Source organism: Empidonax traillii, unplaced genomic scaffold (genome assembly GCF_003031625.1).
Source record: "Empidonax traillii isolate 1590-97213 ecotype Southwest subspecies unplaced genomic scaffold, ASM303162v1 scaffold128:size1411021, whole genome shotgun sequence".
Lineage (NCBI taxonomy): Eukaryota > Metazoa > Chordata > Aves > Passeriformes > Tyrannidae > Empidonax > Empidonax traillii.
The window spans coordinates 527,803-544,716 of NW_020955321.1; the positions used below are offsets into that span (position 1 = coordinate 527,803).

General features: G+C 38.4%; 1 protein-coding gene across 1 annotated transcript in view; it reads left to right on the forward strand.

Moving 5' to 3' along the window:
- Positions 1-16,914, forward strand: part of SLX4IP (SLX4 interacting protein) — a 65,081-nt gene that overhangs the window by 16,376 nt on the left and 31,791 nt on the right. The window contains 1 exon segment of the mRNA XM_027883572.1: positions 14,947-15,036. Coding sequence (XP_027739373.1) covers positions 14,947-15,036 — 90 coding nt within the window.

Below are 16,914 nucleotides of genomic sequence, written 5' to 3' on the forward strand. Positions count from 1 at the left end.
TAGAATTTTCGGTACAAAGAATGGGAGGATTTCAAATTCTGATTTGGTTATAGCTAGTAAGAGTAAGATGGCACAGAAGCATTTTAATGGACATCAAATCTGTTCAAATTATTAAGTGTTTGGGTTTCTTTTATCTCTGTTCTCAAAGTCTTTATAAAATATTTATGAATTTAGTTTCAGGGTATCTTTGAGATCTCCCAGGTAACAAAAACTCCCTGAAACTCCGAAACTTATTAGACAAATCTGCAGAACTTTGGTGAGGACTTTTTCTTTAGTTAAAAGCAGGTTGTAAAATCACTAAAACTTGCCACTGCTCCTGAGAAGGTTGCCATTAATTAATTCCATGATCTCAGGGACACTTGGTTAAAATATTTCACCTGAGCTTTTCTTATAATTTTGTACAACTCTGAAGTTGCTGTCTTATTATAAAGTGTTTAATAAGTGTGTCACTATTAGTGTGGGAGATTAGGAAATCTTTCAGTTTGGACATCATTATATTTTAATATTTAAGACTTAAATGCTTTTTGCTGCCTAAATTCTGTTGGTGTTACTGAACACCACTCAAACCAGATGTTTTGCTAAAATTTGAATGAATCTTTTGCCCAATGAAACTCAAACATACTGTTCTCCCAAAAACCATCTGAACAAAGAGAATGGATGTATTTCATCATTCCTACTCCACTGTCTGGCCCAGCCTCATTTCCTTTAATGGAATAGTGATAAATATAAATTTAAGTGAGGCAGCAAGTGGTCTTTATCAGTTAGTTAAAACTAAATTCTTGATACCAGTTTTCCAAGATTTTAAACCTTGAACTTACATTGTGAATTTTGTGCAAAGAATTGGTTTAATACAGTAATTGGAACACAATTTTCTACTGGTTTTTTTTTTTTTTTTCCCTGCAAAGGTTTTATTTTGGACATACCAACCAGCTGCGTGTCCAAGTCTTTTGAGTGGTAACAAATCCCAGGCTTTAGGAAGCAACAGCAAATGTAATTTGAGTTTTGTGCTGAGCCCTTTGCCCTTGGCTCAGAGATCTCCCCACTAAGTTATACACATCTGGGAAAATCAGTTTACGTTTATTCAGTAGATTCAATTTTTAATTGGAAAAACCCTCTACTGAGAGGGAATCTCCAGTGAGCTGAGTGGCCCCTGCTGCACTGGAGGTGAGAGGGGGGAAGAGGGAGCCTGTCCAATTTGAATGTAAAGAAAAGAAAGGATGGGATGATTTAACAAAAAACCCCAACAACAACAGCAAACCAACCAGAAACTGCTGAAGGTCCCTGTTAATTATGGGACAGAGACTGGGGGTGGCTCGTGTGAGAATAGGTTCCAGGGGGTCAGTAGTTTGGGCAAGGAATGGAGACTGGTAGGAGAGCAGTGGAGCAGGAATGAGGAGAGAATTCCTGAGGGATGTCAGCACTGGAGCCAGGGGTGTGCAGGGGGTGTCAGGCTGAGAGCTGAACTAAAAGGTGATGTGGAGAGAAGGTTTGGAACAGGACGATAGTCTCCTGCTTGCCCTTTCTTTTCCCAAGGTATGGAACAGCAGGAGTAAACAGGAATTACCAATGGCTTGATAATGAGATGAGGATTAAGAGGAGTAAATTCTGTTCAAACTGATGGGAAATCTTGAGTGGCATGATAAACTGTTTTTGGCAGCTTGAAATAGGGAAGTGATTAGGAATATCCAGATGCTGGGAAGCATAAATTTTGTGGGATGATGAATACAATTGTCTGCTTTATGTTTTGTGTTCCCCTTTGCATCCTGGGAGGAGAACCTACAGCCCGTGAGGTGACACAGAGACATGAAATGTTTTATCCTTCCCCAGTGCTAATCCAAAGAAAGGATGATGGTTTACTGCAGGTTAATTGTATTGATTCACTGGGGGCAGATGTCTGTGGCGCTTCCCATCCAGCTGATTTCCCTGTGGGAGTCAACGTGTCACCATATGGGAGATTGTCCTTAATCAGTTTTCCACCTGCCCTTACCAAGGTCGTGTTCAGAAACTGCTCAACTTCCCAAATGTTCCCGCAGTTTCAAGGAGCGTCTGTGGTGTCCGTGGCCTTTTCTGAAGCCTTTCTGTGGTGTTTTGTGATATCACTGCTTCACTCTGCGCATTTTTATACGGTTACATAAAATATTTTATATGAAAAGGTTGTGTTTCTCATAAGGGCTTTGAAACACCGGAAATTTTCAGAAATATTTGGTTGATAAAAATCAAAGATTTTTTGGCAGGTTTTTATTTTTTGGTTTTTCTTTGAAAACCTAATGAAGGGAGGTTGAAGGCCATATTGAAAGACTCTAAAGCCAGCAGAATTTGGAGCATCAAGTACTCTTATCATGTTGTAGTAATTAATATTAATGAATTAAAATGTTTACACACCCTGATCTCCAGTGCTCTCTTTGATGTTAATTACTTTTCAGTAGATCACAAGTTCATTCTTCCTATCAGGCAAGTAAGGAAATACTTCCTCTTCATTTACCTGTGTCCCTTAGCAACACAGTAGGTGTTAGTAGTTGATGAATAATATATATTTTTGTTGTATTTTTTATATGAAAATGCTGGGTTTCTGTCTTTTTAAAAAGCTCTGAGTGGAACTTTGTTACTAAATCCAAGCAAAATATAATATAAAGATACAAATACACAGCCATGGGTAAGCATAATGAAGCTTAACAGTGTTCTTGGATATGTTAGAGCCAAGTTGGTTTTTTTTCTTGCTCTTAGTAACGTGAGTCAGATTAAATGAACTTCACTTGTTCCTGTCTCTGTGGTGTCCAGGGACTGTGATCTGTCATGTGCTGCCATCTCTGTTCCTTTTAGCAGACACTTGGGCAGCTATCATGCTATCCATTTTTTTAATTAAAAAATGAGCTGTTGCTTTCCAAGGGGTAATTCCCTCTCAGTCTGTAAAAGGGTAATTCTCTCTCAATCTGTAAAGTAGATGTGTTTTTTTTTTTTTTTTTCCTGTTGAAATCCATGGAAGAAAAAGTACTTTTTAACTTAATTTATAGAGCGTAGTCCTTCCTGTGTGGCTCTTTAAAAAGATGCAGGCTTGTAGGAAGTGAAAACTCAGCCACAGCCGTTCTAGCTCTGCGGATACTGTCAAAGTTCCTTGGTTGGCACAGTCCTGTCTTTGGCAGGTGATTCTTGCAGCAGGTGAGGGTTCATCCTTTGGTTCTGCTCCTGTGATTTCACACTTAATTGTGTGACAGTGCTGGGCTTTTAACCAATGAAATCACATTAACTCAGTATCATCTGTTATCACGTATTTTCATATAAAATTTCAGACTTCTGTAGGCATTGCTTAGGTTCTATCAGAAATGTTCTTCCCTTTCCATCTCGTCAACTTGTCTTTTTGAACTCTGTGGATTTCCAACAGTTTGGGCACAGGTGAGTATTGTAACAGGGAGAAAAGAAAACTTTCTGCCCTGCAATATGATCTGTCTGCTGGGAGGATGGTTCATAGATCTGTTTATCTGCACAGAATTTGACCTTGTCTTTTAAAATATATTCCTTTCCATTGCTACTCCTACTGGTGATATCCTTAAATTCTGCAGCTGAGATGGACATTTTAAATGACATTTTAAAAATATAATTTCTTCTTAGGCAGCTCTAACCAGGAATCTTTCTTTTTTTAAAAGGGATTGTGACAACAAGGTAATTAAACATAATGCAGCATTATAAAGACTGTGGTCTTTAAAAACTGCTTCTCTATTAATTCAAATTGATCTTTAGTTCTCCTTTCTGTGTGAGTAAAGGTGCTGTTGGCAGATATGGTTTCCAGCTCTGGATTCCTGGAGAATTCTCTTCTGAAATTCCAACACTTTCTTGTAATATTGAACTGTAAGGATATTTAAAGCGGTTATTATTTAATTTCCCATGCATATGGAGGGAGAGGGCTTTTTAAAAACCCTTGGAAAGCAGACCTAAATACAAATCTTGTAACATTAAAACTTCACCAGGCTCTGGCAGGTTACGTTTCTTTCATACTTTTGTGTTTCCTTTGAAAGAAAAACTTTCCCAGATGGTCATGGCAGGGCACTGAATGGGACCAGTAATTTCACGTGAGTTCATAGCCCTGTCAGAGTTCCTTATTTGGATACTGGCTTCTTTGCAGAGGCTTTTTCATTTTTATCTCTACACTGTTAAATGAAGGCAAGTTGAGGGTAAGATTATCTGCAAGGTCACAGAGAAACCCAGAGCATGATGGACAAAGTATCCTCACCGAGCTGGAACTAGAAATAAACACACAAAAGAAAGTATAGGGCCATCCTGATAGTTATAAATGAAGTGTCAAGGTTTCAAATCTGGGAAAGTATCATCAGAATTTATAAAGTTCTACTTAAATAGTCCATTCTCCTCACTTCAGACATCTGTTACTGGTTATTGTTTGAGTGACCACCGCGTACATTATACAAAAAGGAATGTGTTCTTTGTAAGATCTCTGCTAATGTGGCAGATAAAATCCCAGTGTTTGATAGCAGTGCCAAAGGGCAAAGAGGTGCTGAACAATATTCCTCATCTTTACCATAACTTTCCTTCCTGGAAAAACAGGCTTTGACAGTGGGAAAATGAAGACTGAGATAAGGAGAGGTGGAAAGAGGCTTGGGAACTGAGAGTGATACAGACCAGAACTTGGACAAGCAGGGGGAAAAGTCTCCTCTAAGGCTGATGCACCAATAATTATTTTTCTTGGTGATTACAAATACAAGTTATGGCCAAAAGTTAAAAGGACTAGCAAGTTAAGGAAGAGTTGTTTTTGTTGGCATGGAGTGTAATCTGGGCCTAGTTTTTACATCTCTAGCAACTGGTTGTTATTTTTTTTCTTTTAAAAAGAAAAATGTGCTGTTTTGATTAATGCAAAATGCTGCCTCAGCCTCAACATTTCATTTTTCAGAGAATCAGATTAAAATGATGGAACTGATGGAAATGATTTACTCCTTGTGAGATATGAAGGCAGTTGGCAATGAAGGTTCCCTTGTTTTTATTGATTATAGGTGTTCAATCACGGTGCAGCAGGTGGGGATGTTGTTGTCTGTAAACTTCATTTCTTTCCCCCTTACAGAGCTAAGCAGGTGGATACAGGTTATGGAAGATTAGATTTTACTGCAGACATGCTAAGTAATTCAGTTTTAATTTTCCATTTTAACATCTTGCTGGGTAGACACAAACATTGCAATTAAGCAAGATTTAATTCAGCCAGGTGACATCTTAGATGCCCCATAATAGATGGCAGAGCTTAAGTTATTGAGCTGCTTTCTGCTGTCAGTAAAACTGACAGCACTTGCCTGGTTAGAAGATGCATTAAGGAGGAATTTGTGACCTTGGCAGGTGTGGAGAAAGTCTTGAATGATGAATTTAAATTCAGGAAAAATGTCATGAAGAATTAAGAGATTTTTTTTTTTTTTAAATAGATTTACTGATAGAGAAGGGAGAAAATGAATGGGAAATACAGAAATATATGTAACTTTGGATAGAAAATTATAAAAATAGAAGCATTTTAAGGGACTGTTTTATACAGTTATCAGCTTATGTACAGAAGGTGGGCTTTTTCCCAACAGTTTGGTTCAGTATGGGGGGAATTTGGGAGACAAGTGAAGTAGAATAAGTTACCTAAGGGAGAAGGCACAGGCTTGAACAAGATTCTCTGTATTTGCACACAGTGGGAGAGGGTGCCAAGATGCACTTGTAGAGTTTTGCTATTTACTAATATGTTAAAAAGCTGAAATTTTTGAAACAGATGCACTAACTTTGGAAACTACTTTTCCAGTTTCCTAGTGTTCTTAGCTGCAAAAGAAACAATAGGTGTTAATGTAGGTCTGCAAAAAATCAGAGTATTGAGTGACTGTACAGTTAAATGACAGAGAATAGATCCAATGCAATGGATCAAAGGGGTGTGATGGATGGGTTCTGAGCACAGGACCAGCACATAGGAATGACTTCCTAAAGTTCCTACTATTTTCTGGAAGTGTCAGCTCCATTCACAGCAGCATTAAAAAAAAAAAAAATCAATTTGGGGAATTAGGAACTGAGTGAAGCAAACACGAGCAAAACCATCACTGTGCCATGGTACAAATGGAGGGCACAACTTCTTTTCAAACACTACTTTAACTGATAGTTCCCCATAGTGGATTTCAGAGAATTAGTGAGAGGTGGGGAACTTCTTCAGTTTAAGGAGCAACTTAACACTTTTAGGCTTGGAGGAGAGAAAGCTGGAGGTGAGTGGATTTGTGCTACCTGTTACTGTCAGAGTATAAGGGTCATTGTGGATCTTTGGATTGACCCAATGTACCTTTTTATATGTTTAATGTCTGCATTTTATTGCATAAAATCAACACTGTCTATAATTTTCAGCGATTTTAATGTTTTCCACGTGTGTTAGGATTGCAGCTAATTATCACTGGAATTTTTATAAACATAACTGTGGGAAATATTTCCCACATATTCCCAATTAGTAACATAATCCACTGGAAATTTGAAACAAAAAAAAAAAAGGGGCTTTGAAATGTAAAACTTCTCTGAAATCTTGGGAACCTGTTGTTTCTATTATTCTTCATTATAGGTGAAAATGAGCAACAGTGTCTGTGCATTGTGTTTTTCACAAGTGTTTTTCCTTGAGTTTTCATTATGTGATTGCCCACATGTGGATATGACACCTATCAGTGTGAAAAAGAATTATAGAAACCCACAAAACCAGTTGTAGGTTAAGCTGTACTTATGTAAAACACCGAGTTTGCTTCTTTGAATATTTGCTTCATGTTAGAAACAATCACAATTAGTTTGGATCTTCTTTTCCTCTCTTGGAAGAGGCTGGAGTCAGTGATCTGTTTTTTATAAATCTTTAGGAGCAAAATGGTTGGCACTTCAACCTCCCCCCTCAACCTGAGAAAGTGAGCTGTGGGAAAAGGAACATTTGCAGAAGAAATCACTGTGTTCCAAGTTTTGGATGTGCTTGCTGGGTGCATGTAAATACTGATTAATGTCACACCTGCCTTCCCTGCAGGTCAGGGATGGGTTCCTGGTGCCTCCTGAAGGGCTGCTGTTGGAACAGAGTCAGGTGCACTTTTCAAGCTGCATCTGATTTCAGTTAAGGTTTTGTCGTCCCCACCTGCTTTTCATTGCCCTGTTCTCCTCCCAGAGGTTACCCCTTGTGTTTGCCAGCAGAGATACATGAGTAGGCTCTTCCTATTCATTTCTGTCAGACTCAGTAGTTTTTGGAATGCATTTTAAAACAGATGTTCAATCAAAAGTGGTCTAGGTGGGGGACAGTTATACCTGTTCAGTTCTGGAAGAAGTAAGATGGAGGCAGACTGGGGCAAGGACTGGAAAATGGGGAAATAACTTCCTTAGCAGGTTAAGTTTTAGTCCAAGCAGCCTTTCTGGTGACAAGCACAACAAGGAATCAGTGATACTTTTCACAACTTGTCCTTTCTTGTCACTACTCTTCAGTGTTCAACTGTGTTAATATTTTACTTAGTTTTATAAATGGCTTGTTTCTCCTGTTCCTTTTGTATCCATTTTTCTTTGTGCACAAAGTCTATTTATTATATACTCTGTTCAATGCCAGATGAAAAGAATTCTTCTCCATAGATATTAAAAAAAAATTATATTCCTTTGCTTGCCAGCTGGTAATTCCTTGAGGTTTGTGCTGATCATTTCGAAATGTGATGTATTCTCCATCATCTGATTCTGCTTTTTCAGCAATAAGATTTAGAACATTAGTTATTCACTTGAAAGGCTCATCTATTTCTCCCCTTGTACTTTTGTAGGTAAATTGTTGAATATTTTGTTGAACTCTCCTCTCCCTCTGCCCTATGTTGACATAAACACTCCCACTTAATATAGGGGTTTTGTGCAAAGGGTGTCACTTTTGTAATATGCCTTTTTCAGCAGTGAATCACTTTTTTTCTCATGTCATTTCTGAAAAAAAGCTTTCTTGCAGTCCTGCAACTTTCCTGGCTTAGCTTAGACAAATCAGTTAAAACTCAGAGTTAAAAAGTGCTTCTCTTATGTACTTGGAAAATGCAGCATTTCAACCACTTTAGCAAGTTTAGCACTATTAAGAAGTTTGGCTTGATACTACTTTTGGTTTTGCAAATAAAACCCGCTTTTGCTTTATGTATTTGTCTAAAAGTCTGAGCATGTGTAATCAATGCATCTTCAATCTATTCAGTTATTTTGGCATAAAGATTCAGCATCTGCAAATATTTTATGTTGAAACGTGCTGCAGATGTTGGGTTTGGTTTTCAGTCGCAGTAGCTGCATGTGGTAGGTAATGTTTTCATGAGAGAGAGGGCAGGGAGTGACTTTCAGAGCAAGGTGAGACCTTGTCTTTGAGAATTAAAAGGAATCCAAAATAACTGCAAAGTTGGGGGACAGGGAACAGTTTCCTGTGTGGGACCTGCCCTGACTTCCCCGTTCTGTTTTTGGGAGAGGGAAGTGGGCCCATCCCTGCAGCTGTTGTACAATGAACTCGGGAAATATCTTCCTGGTGCATCATGTGCTGGAGAGCTGCTGCTCCCTTCATCAGGAGATGTTGAGGGTGGTGTCTTTTTGCCTTGATTTTTATTTCACTTAATTTTCCAGCCATGCCTGGCATATGCAGAAACATAAAATCAGGAGGTGCATTACTAAGCTCCCCAGCCCTTCTTGTGGTGGTTCCTCTCATGCTGAACATAACCCTCAGTAGCTTCCAACATGTATTTGATGACCTCTTGTTGATACTTTAAAGTTTGGCTCATTCATATTAAAATGAAGCATGTGCTGCATGTATGTGAAAAGCTGTGAAAATGGTTTAACAAGTTACAGGTCTGAAAAAAGCCCTCAAGCTTTTTTTATTATTGCCTGTGATTTCTTCAGAAAATTATATGGCCGTGTTGCTGTTGGTGATCTTTAGATTTTTGGAAGCTTTAGTCATCACTGCTTTCTCTTGGCAGGCCTCAAGCAAGCCCTTGGATGTATTATGAACTTCTAATCATTCTAATTGTTTTGATACCTATTACAGTAGCGTTTGATAATTACAAAATGAATAATCCAGACATGCAGAGTGTTTTGCATAGGCTGTGTGCTAGTTCTTTTGTCTTTCCACCAGGGCAAGAAATTAAATCCCAGCACTGACTTTCTGCAGCCACAGAGAATGCCCCACGTTCCAGTTTAGGACAGCACTGACAATTCTTCCCCTCATGAATCACTCTCATAATCCTGAATTTTTTGTTGTTTATAGCTCAGGGTAAGGGCCAGGTAAAGTAATAATCTCTACTTGGTGCTACACAATAATGTGTCTAAGCCCTAGGAAATGTCCTTAGAATTTACAATTAAAAATTAATTGCATTCAGGTAGGCTGTGAATATGCTCAGCTATCCAGTGAATATGGCTGCTCACCCTTCCCAACCCCAAGTGTCATAAAAGCAGGTTGCTGCAGAGATGGCTGTTTCATCATCGCTTCCTAGCTGTGATTTCAAAAATACCATCATTTTTACAACAATATTTTACAACAAAAGGGTGAAAGCAGCTTGTGGGAATCTCAGATTATCTATTATCTTGAACAAATACTGGGCTGCTATTTCTGTTTTTCTGGATCAGTCCTGCCACAGGCAGGGACATGGTGTATATCCTTTCCAAACAATGGTGAGATTGCACTGTTACTTGGAGACTTTGCCCCAAGGAAAAAACTTGCTTTTTGCAATTGTTTGAGCTGCAGCTCCACGGCTCCTTTCAATACGTGGGCTACAAAACCTCCTACGGAACTGGGATCACACCGGCACAGGCTGACAACCCAAATTAAACTTAATTCTCTCCTGCAATTTAGGCCTCTTTTTCAACATTGTACCTGATAGAGCAGTTCTCCAAGCCCGGTTCAGATGTTTAGATTAAGTAATTGCTGCTTAGCCTGACTGTGGGTGATGGACTGAAGGGCTCTGTTTGCACCGCAGGATTCTGACGTTGCTAAAAACATTCAGATCCTTTACCTGGGCACATACTGAGGGTTTTCTGAAGGAGTTGTCCTCATTAATTTATTTTAATCTGTTGATTTGGGTGGATCTCTCACAATTATGTGCTTTAACAACAGCATATTAGTCCTTAATTTGGAAGTCTCCAGTATCATACACAGCTCCATCAGATTTCAAACTCCTTAGGTTTTTTTATTTTTTTTTTTATGTTTTCCTAAGGGTTGAATCATTCACAAGTATTTCTTGTTTTCTTTTTCCCATCATTTCTTAAGTTTAATATCCTGTCCATCTGCATCTGTTAAGAGTCTAAAATGCTGCCTTGATGTTGCATCCGAGTTTCATGTGTTGTCAGAGCACATTTATCAAAGCTTTGCTCCAAAGGCTTGTTCTCTGCTTACACCTCTTTGCTTGGCATGGGAACCTTTCAGTGTGATCTTAATGTGCCTATAGCTTATTGATTCAGTTTCCAGATAACTACTGCTTACCTTCCACTAAGACACCAGAAAATTAAACACTCCTCCCTTTAGGAATTTCTCATTTGTAAACTATACTCCTAAAAAAAAAAAAAAAAAAAAAAGGCAAGCCAACCACTTGTGAAAGATTACTTAGATATAACCCGTATTCAGGTTATGAAAGGGGGAATTTCCTCTCTGCTTTTGGAAAAGTCTGAATGCGTTTTAGGTTGTCCAATTCCTGCTGAATCTGTGTATAGTTTAGTACAGTTATTTTTGAGGATATATCTTTAAGTCAGGCCCCATTATACCGTTGCCCTTGATTTGCTGCTCCCTCTTTACTGTTTCAGAGGGACCCCCTAGATCTTCGAAGGCAGGGAATTTAAAAGGTCTAGGTGATGGTAGCTGATGGTTAAAACCCTTTAACAAGAGGGATTTATTTGTCAAAACTGTTCTACAACTTTAATAAATTAATTTCTAACAAAGTACAAGCCTTGTACAATTTCCAGAACCGAGCAGTTCTTCTCCAGAAGAGAGAAAAGGTCAAAAGTGGAATATACCTTTTTTTTTTTTCTCTGACATTTGTGTCATATTTCTTGAGCATTCTGAAGAATAGACTTGTGTCATAAATTCCTCAAGGAATTGTGGCTCCTTCTGGAGCCTCTTCTCTGATCTGTTGTGCTCTGCTTCTCAATCAGCTGGTGAGGAATCCTTTTACAATTACCAATTCCTCTCGTTAGGTGACTTTCTGATTAATCTCGTGACATTAAAACCACTCACTGGTGACCTGTTGGTTCCTAAACACCCTTGAAACAGAGAGTTGCAACAACACCTTGTTTTGAGCAGTAACCAGGGAAACACTATTTCTGTGCAGCTTGACTGTGTAGTGACAAAAGAAACAATTATTGCTGTAGAAGAGAAGTCAAAATATTGAAAATCATTGGTGCTAAAGGTACAGCCAGAAGGAAGACACATCACTGTCTTTGGGGTCAGAAAGATAAAGGAGGAGAACAAACTTCTGATTCTAAAAAGCCTGGGGAAAGTGAATTTTGTCATAATATAGTTGGCACAGTCTATAGGCCAGCGACAATACATAATTATACTTAATGCTGTAGATGTTTGAACTTACTTGATTCGGTGTAGAACATCTACTGATTTTCAGAACTTTAAAAGGATGGAATATATTTAAATTTTCCTCTTTATTTTGAGACAAGATATTTCCCATAAGGTCCTTATGTATGTTTTATTTTTTGGTACTACAAAGACCATTCTGAGATGAAGCAGAGGTGGCAAACTTGAAGCCAACTCCTGCTGTCCCCCCCGGGGGTGTCACCTGTGTTTGCAGCTTTCCCGATGGGAAGTAAAAGCAAGGTGATGGTTCCAGCTCGGCTCCTTCCCGCCCATCCCAAAATCCAGCCAAACCATCAGATGTTTCTGTTTCAGCTAAGCTACAATTCATTCTGACCCCACAGCCCACATCTGCAGAGGAATCCCACAAGTGGGAAACACAGATCCGTGTCACGGGAGGCTGGTTCTCCAGCCCTGTCTGCTTTAGTGATGCAGCACGTTGGGAGTGGCGTCACTGAACACAAACTCACCGTGTTTATCCCCTGGATTCCAAGTATTTTATGTTTAAAAGAGCTGTTTTTATGCTGTTTGAAGTGATGCAGTTCAAAGAAATGGGAGCACCGTGTAGGAGCCCACTGATTGTAAAAAATCAGGATAGCAATAAAAGATCCTTATTTGGGTGATTTGCAATAATAGTTCCCCACCTAATATGTGCTTATTTCAAGGTTTCACCAGGTTGTGAGCAGATGATTTACCCCTGTGTTGGTTTTTATTCTGTTTGTGTTACATGGCTGGTTATCTTTTCAACTTGCAGAATCTATGAAGTGTTTGATGTGTTTGTATAAACAATTTGATTTCTGAAAACATGTTCTGAATTAGATGCCGTTACTGTACAACAACACACTGACAGCATTCTGAGAGCATTGCAAGCCCTTTGTTTAGTAACACAACAAATGTCATCAGACTGTCTCAGTAAGAATGCAGACATTAAAAAGAGCTTGTAAAAACGAGGAGGGTTTGAATTCTAGAATTATGGGGGATATCAAATGGGTGCATCTGTCTCTTCTGTCTCTGTCTTTAATTTTTCAGTGAAACCTTTTCCTGTTGATTTTTGACAAATGTTTTTTTCCCATCAAATCAGGCATTCAGGTTTCGGTTTTGACTATCACAGCTCGAAAAACAATATTCAGTGCAAATTTTGAGATGGATGTTTGAAAGCATGAAGTGAAAAGTTGCTGTTCTTTTTGTTTGCCTTTCAGTTATTGGTACTTAGGATATCACCAGTAGCTTCTTGCAGCCACACTGACTGGAAACACTTCATTTCCTCTCAAATAAAAGCTTGTATTTGCATGGAATGAAATGTCATCAGAATAAAAATTGCTTAGAAACTTCTAAAAGATCATCAAATCTGTTAAAGTAAACAATGTACATTTTTCTTCCACTTCCTTCTGTTCCCCTCAGTTATTTGTACTGGCATTTGGTCTGAACTGTTCTTTGAAGTATGACAAGTGTTTGGTGTGTTTGTAATATTTTAAAGATAATTCTAACAGTTCCATTATATAATTTCAAATATGGCTCGTTATTTTCTTTTCTCCATTTGTTTCAAGATTGGCAACTGAGACAGACGTTGCCATTCAGAGGAAAATAATTACAAACATTACCCCATCTTGAAAAACAGGTCTGTGCTTTGCATCTGTATCTATATAAAGTTCCTGCAGTCAATAGAAAATGATGCCAGTTAACATGTAGCATTTGATAATTTGAATTTTCTTGATGTATCAAATACTTGGTGGTTGTTCGAAGTGCTGAGCCATGAATAATTTGCTGGCTTTCACTTTATAATCTGCAGCGTCTGCTGACTTTGAAGTTCAGTAGTCAACTTAAAGTTTGCTGGAGCTGACTAATGATTCACCAGAGATTTTGGAGAGATATTTTGTCATCCATTTAAAGCTTGGAAAGGTTTGCTGTTGCAGCCATCTGGTAGTTCTTGGTTCTCTGGAGGAAAGAGAAGCCTTTTGATACAATAGATCAAAGCATTCTGCTCTTTCAGTGACTGATACCTATAAGTAACTTAGAAGTTTCTCAGAATGATTTCCCAATTCCTGTCTCATTTGCCAAACTTTTGCATTCTAGTTACAATCCAATATTGGTCATGAATTAGATTTTAACTGTAATTGAATTGTTATTTTAATGCTTTTGTTTGTGGATAATTTGCAGATCCAAGTGTTTTGTAAACCCAGAGGTTTTTAATTTACCAAATATGCTGTCATGGTTAATAAAACTGACACTAAATCTTGTTCTTTGTGCTAATTGTACAGCAACAACTGTACTTGTGCTATCCCATAAACCTGACTTACAGACTGTGGGTGATATACAACCAAAACTATATATGACATTATTTTTAGAGCTGAATCTTGGAGTTCTGAGGTTGGGGTGCGCAGATGTTTGGCAGTGAAGGGCAAACCTGGAGAGACTGAGTGGGGACAGGAAGGGAGCCCTTCAACGACCACTTGAAAGGAGCCCAATCTCCCTCTGGATGGGTCGGGCACATCTGAGGTTTGTTTGGGCTCAGGATGTTGTTTCTGTTCCATCAGACATTCCGGATGTGCAATTGCCATGACCACACATGTCCAGCCTTCTGTAAGAGGGAGTTTATTGCATCACAAGCAGCCAAACCAGAATGAGGAAATTCGCTTTTCCCTTCCCTGTTGTTCAGTTCAGGGGTTCATTGTAATGACCGATGTACCGAAGAAAGAAAAGAATTAAACCTCGTGTGTCACATTGTCCTCAATCAAAGTTAATCAAGGAATTTCAGCAATGGCTGATGTTCCTTAGGATTTTGCCTATATCATCCTAACAACTACATATATAACTACATATAACTATATAACAACTGCACATGGTGTATAGAGGGGGAGCCTTTTTATGTAACCATTCAAAGTATAGCACTGCCTAAATGACACGTGTGGTAACTGCCTGATAGTCATTGATAAATCCTTCAGAGTTGCTGTTCTTACATTAGGTAGCTTGGAGAGAGGAAAAGACCTCCAAGAGGTGAATTTGTAAGGAATTAGTACATTTAAAATGCAAACTAGATGACTAATATGGTACCAAATTTTCAGAGAATAGAGCAATGGGAGTTTGGTGAAGGAAATTAAAAAAATTAAAGTTTGCTTGAACTCAGATTTAAAAATGTCCTTTAGGTAGCAGAAGAAAATTCCATGTTCTTATGCTTATTGCTATTGTTTAAACTTTTCAGTGAGCTCTGGTGCTCTTGTCTCTTATTAAGTCTACAAACAATGATAAATGTGTAATTCCATACCTCACAAACTTGAATGTTCCGCCTGCTGTATCTCAGAATCAGATGGATATGCTTACCTGCTTGATTATCTCCTTGTCTGCTCCACATGTGCTTCCTGGCAGCTCCAGTTCAACTTTTTTTTTTTGTCCTTTCTTTCTTTTTTTTTTTTTTTCAGTGTGGGAACTTTGCTGTCCTGGTGGATGTTCATATTTTGCCTCAAGGCTCCAGTAAAGACACCAGCTGGTTTTCAGATCATGAGAAAGAGGTACAACAAATATCAGCTCTACTTCAAAAGCATGTGGCTGCAGGGGAAAACTTGGATTGCCTTGAACTGTTCAGAATTTTCCAGGGCTTTGAGAATATTGTTACTTACACCTTACCATCCATGATTGCTGTGGGACCCCTTAGTCAGCCATATGTGCTTTTTGGGTCACTAATGACCACTTTTAATTAGCTTTTTAATTTTTAAACTCTGTGGGTCTACACATACATGTGTGTGCTGTTTAGATTCTTCTGAATTTTAGTTTTAAAACTACATTTTTCATGAATGTTGGTAAATTATCCTGAGTGATGTAAAGCAGATTTTGACAGTGTGACAGGTATCATTTTGTTGGTGAAATATCTGTATATTAATTATTTCTTTTTCTCATTCTGAGAAGAGTGAATGGTGTTGCATGTAGAGGGGTGCAAGAAAACATCGTAAGTGTGAATGATAACCTAGAGTAGAACCACTGCATCACATGACAAGAAACTTTTTAAGTCTATCATTTGTATATCCTGACGAAAGGGTGGAAAATCAGTGACCGGCACAATTCTGACTGTAACTTTCATCAGACTGTGTGTGATTTCTACTCCAACCTTGTGATGAGTTACTGGCAGGAGTTTTCCCCCGTGTCAGCCTGTGTGGGAACTTGAGAAGTTCCCTATTGCAGACGAGGGCAGGACGTGTTTGGGATGCCTGTGGACTTTCCCGCAAGTCTCCGTTACGGTAATTTTCAGCAGATACTTTTCCTAATAATGCCATAATTAACCTGTCACTGCAGAGCGTCCCTGGCCCTCTCTAAGTTTAAATAAAATTAAAAGAAACAATACATTAATATCCTGAGGGAGCAGAATATTTAGCAGCACGTGGGTTCATCAGATTTGTGCTTTATTAAGCAGAGAAATGAGAAAAAAAGGGGGAAATCTTTTAGGCTTTTTTCCTGACTAAATGGATGCTTGTTACGCCTTCTATTTATAACCAGTTTTACTCTCTGAGTTTTAAGTGTTTTCAAAACGTATTTTGTGAGGCTGCCAAGACAAAAGATATGAATTTCAGGAAATTAGATCATGATTGATTTAATAAAAAGGCATGACAGGGCAGCATTCAGCGCCTTTCACGTTTCGAGAGAAGCACAAAGGTTGCATATTTTCAGCAGCTAAAATTCAAATTTCCCTGCCCTGTTCTATCTCTTCCCCCCTCCAATAGCAAATTCAAATTTCATCCTTGCACTCTTAGGTCTGTGTACTTCTTTGTGGAGAACCATTTCAATAATATTTCCCTGAGCATAAAAGCTCAAATATGTTCCATGTAAATGAAGGAAGTGCGTGGTGACGTTTATGGGTGCGGAAGGAACCAAACACAAACCACGTTTCTGCTGCTTTCTGGGCCTTTTCCCTCAGACCTGAGCACAGAGTCCTCTTCAGAAATGTGTAATGGGAGCACTTTAATGAGTTAAACAGAAGAATAAGTCAGTATAGTATTTTATAATTATACTCTACAAGCAGAAAGGAAAATGTATTTCTTATAGTAAGGAGAAAATACTGGCTGTGGTTGACCAATATATTGCCCTGCTTTTATTAAGAGCAATGCATTAAAAATTCGTTGCTCTGCATACTTTCTACATTAATCCAAAGGAAATTTCAAGCCAAGGTATTTAATTTAGATACTACTAATATAATTTTGTCAGTACCCAAACACAGTAAAAAAGGTAAAATTGTATTTTTGTGTGCCACAAAGTATCATTTCTGCGAGCACATAGTTATGAACAATGGAAAATGAGAATGCTGGGGGAAAAGTCTCAAATATGCGACTGAGCATCAAACTGAAAACTTATTCTGGTATTCAAGAGATTAATTTTTGCTTTTACTCCAAGTTATTTTT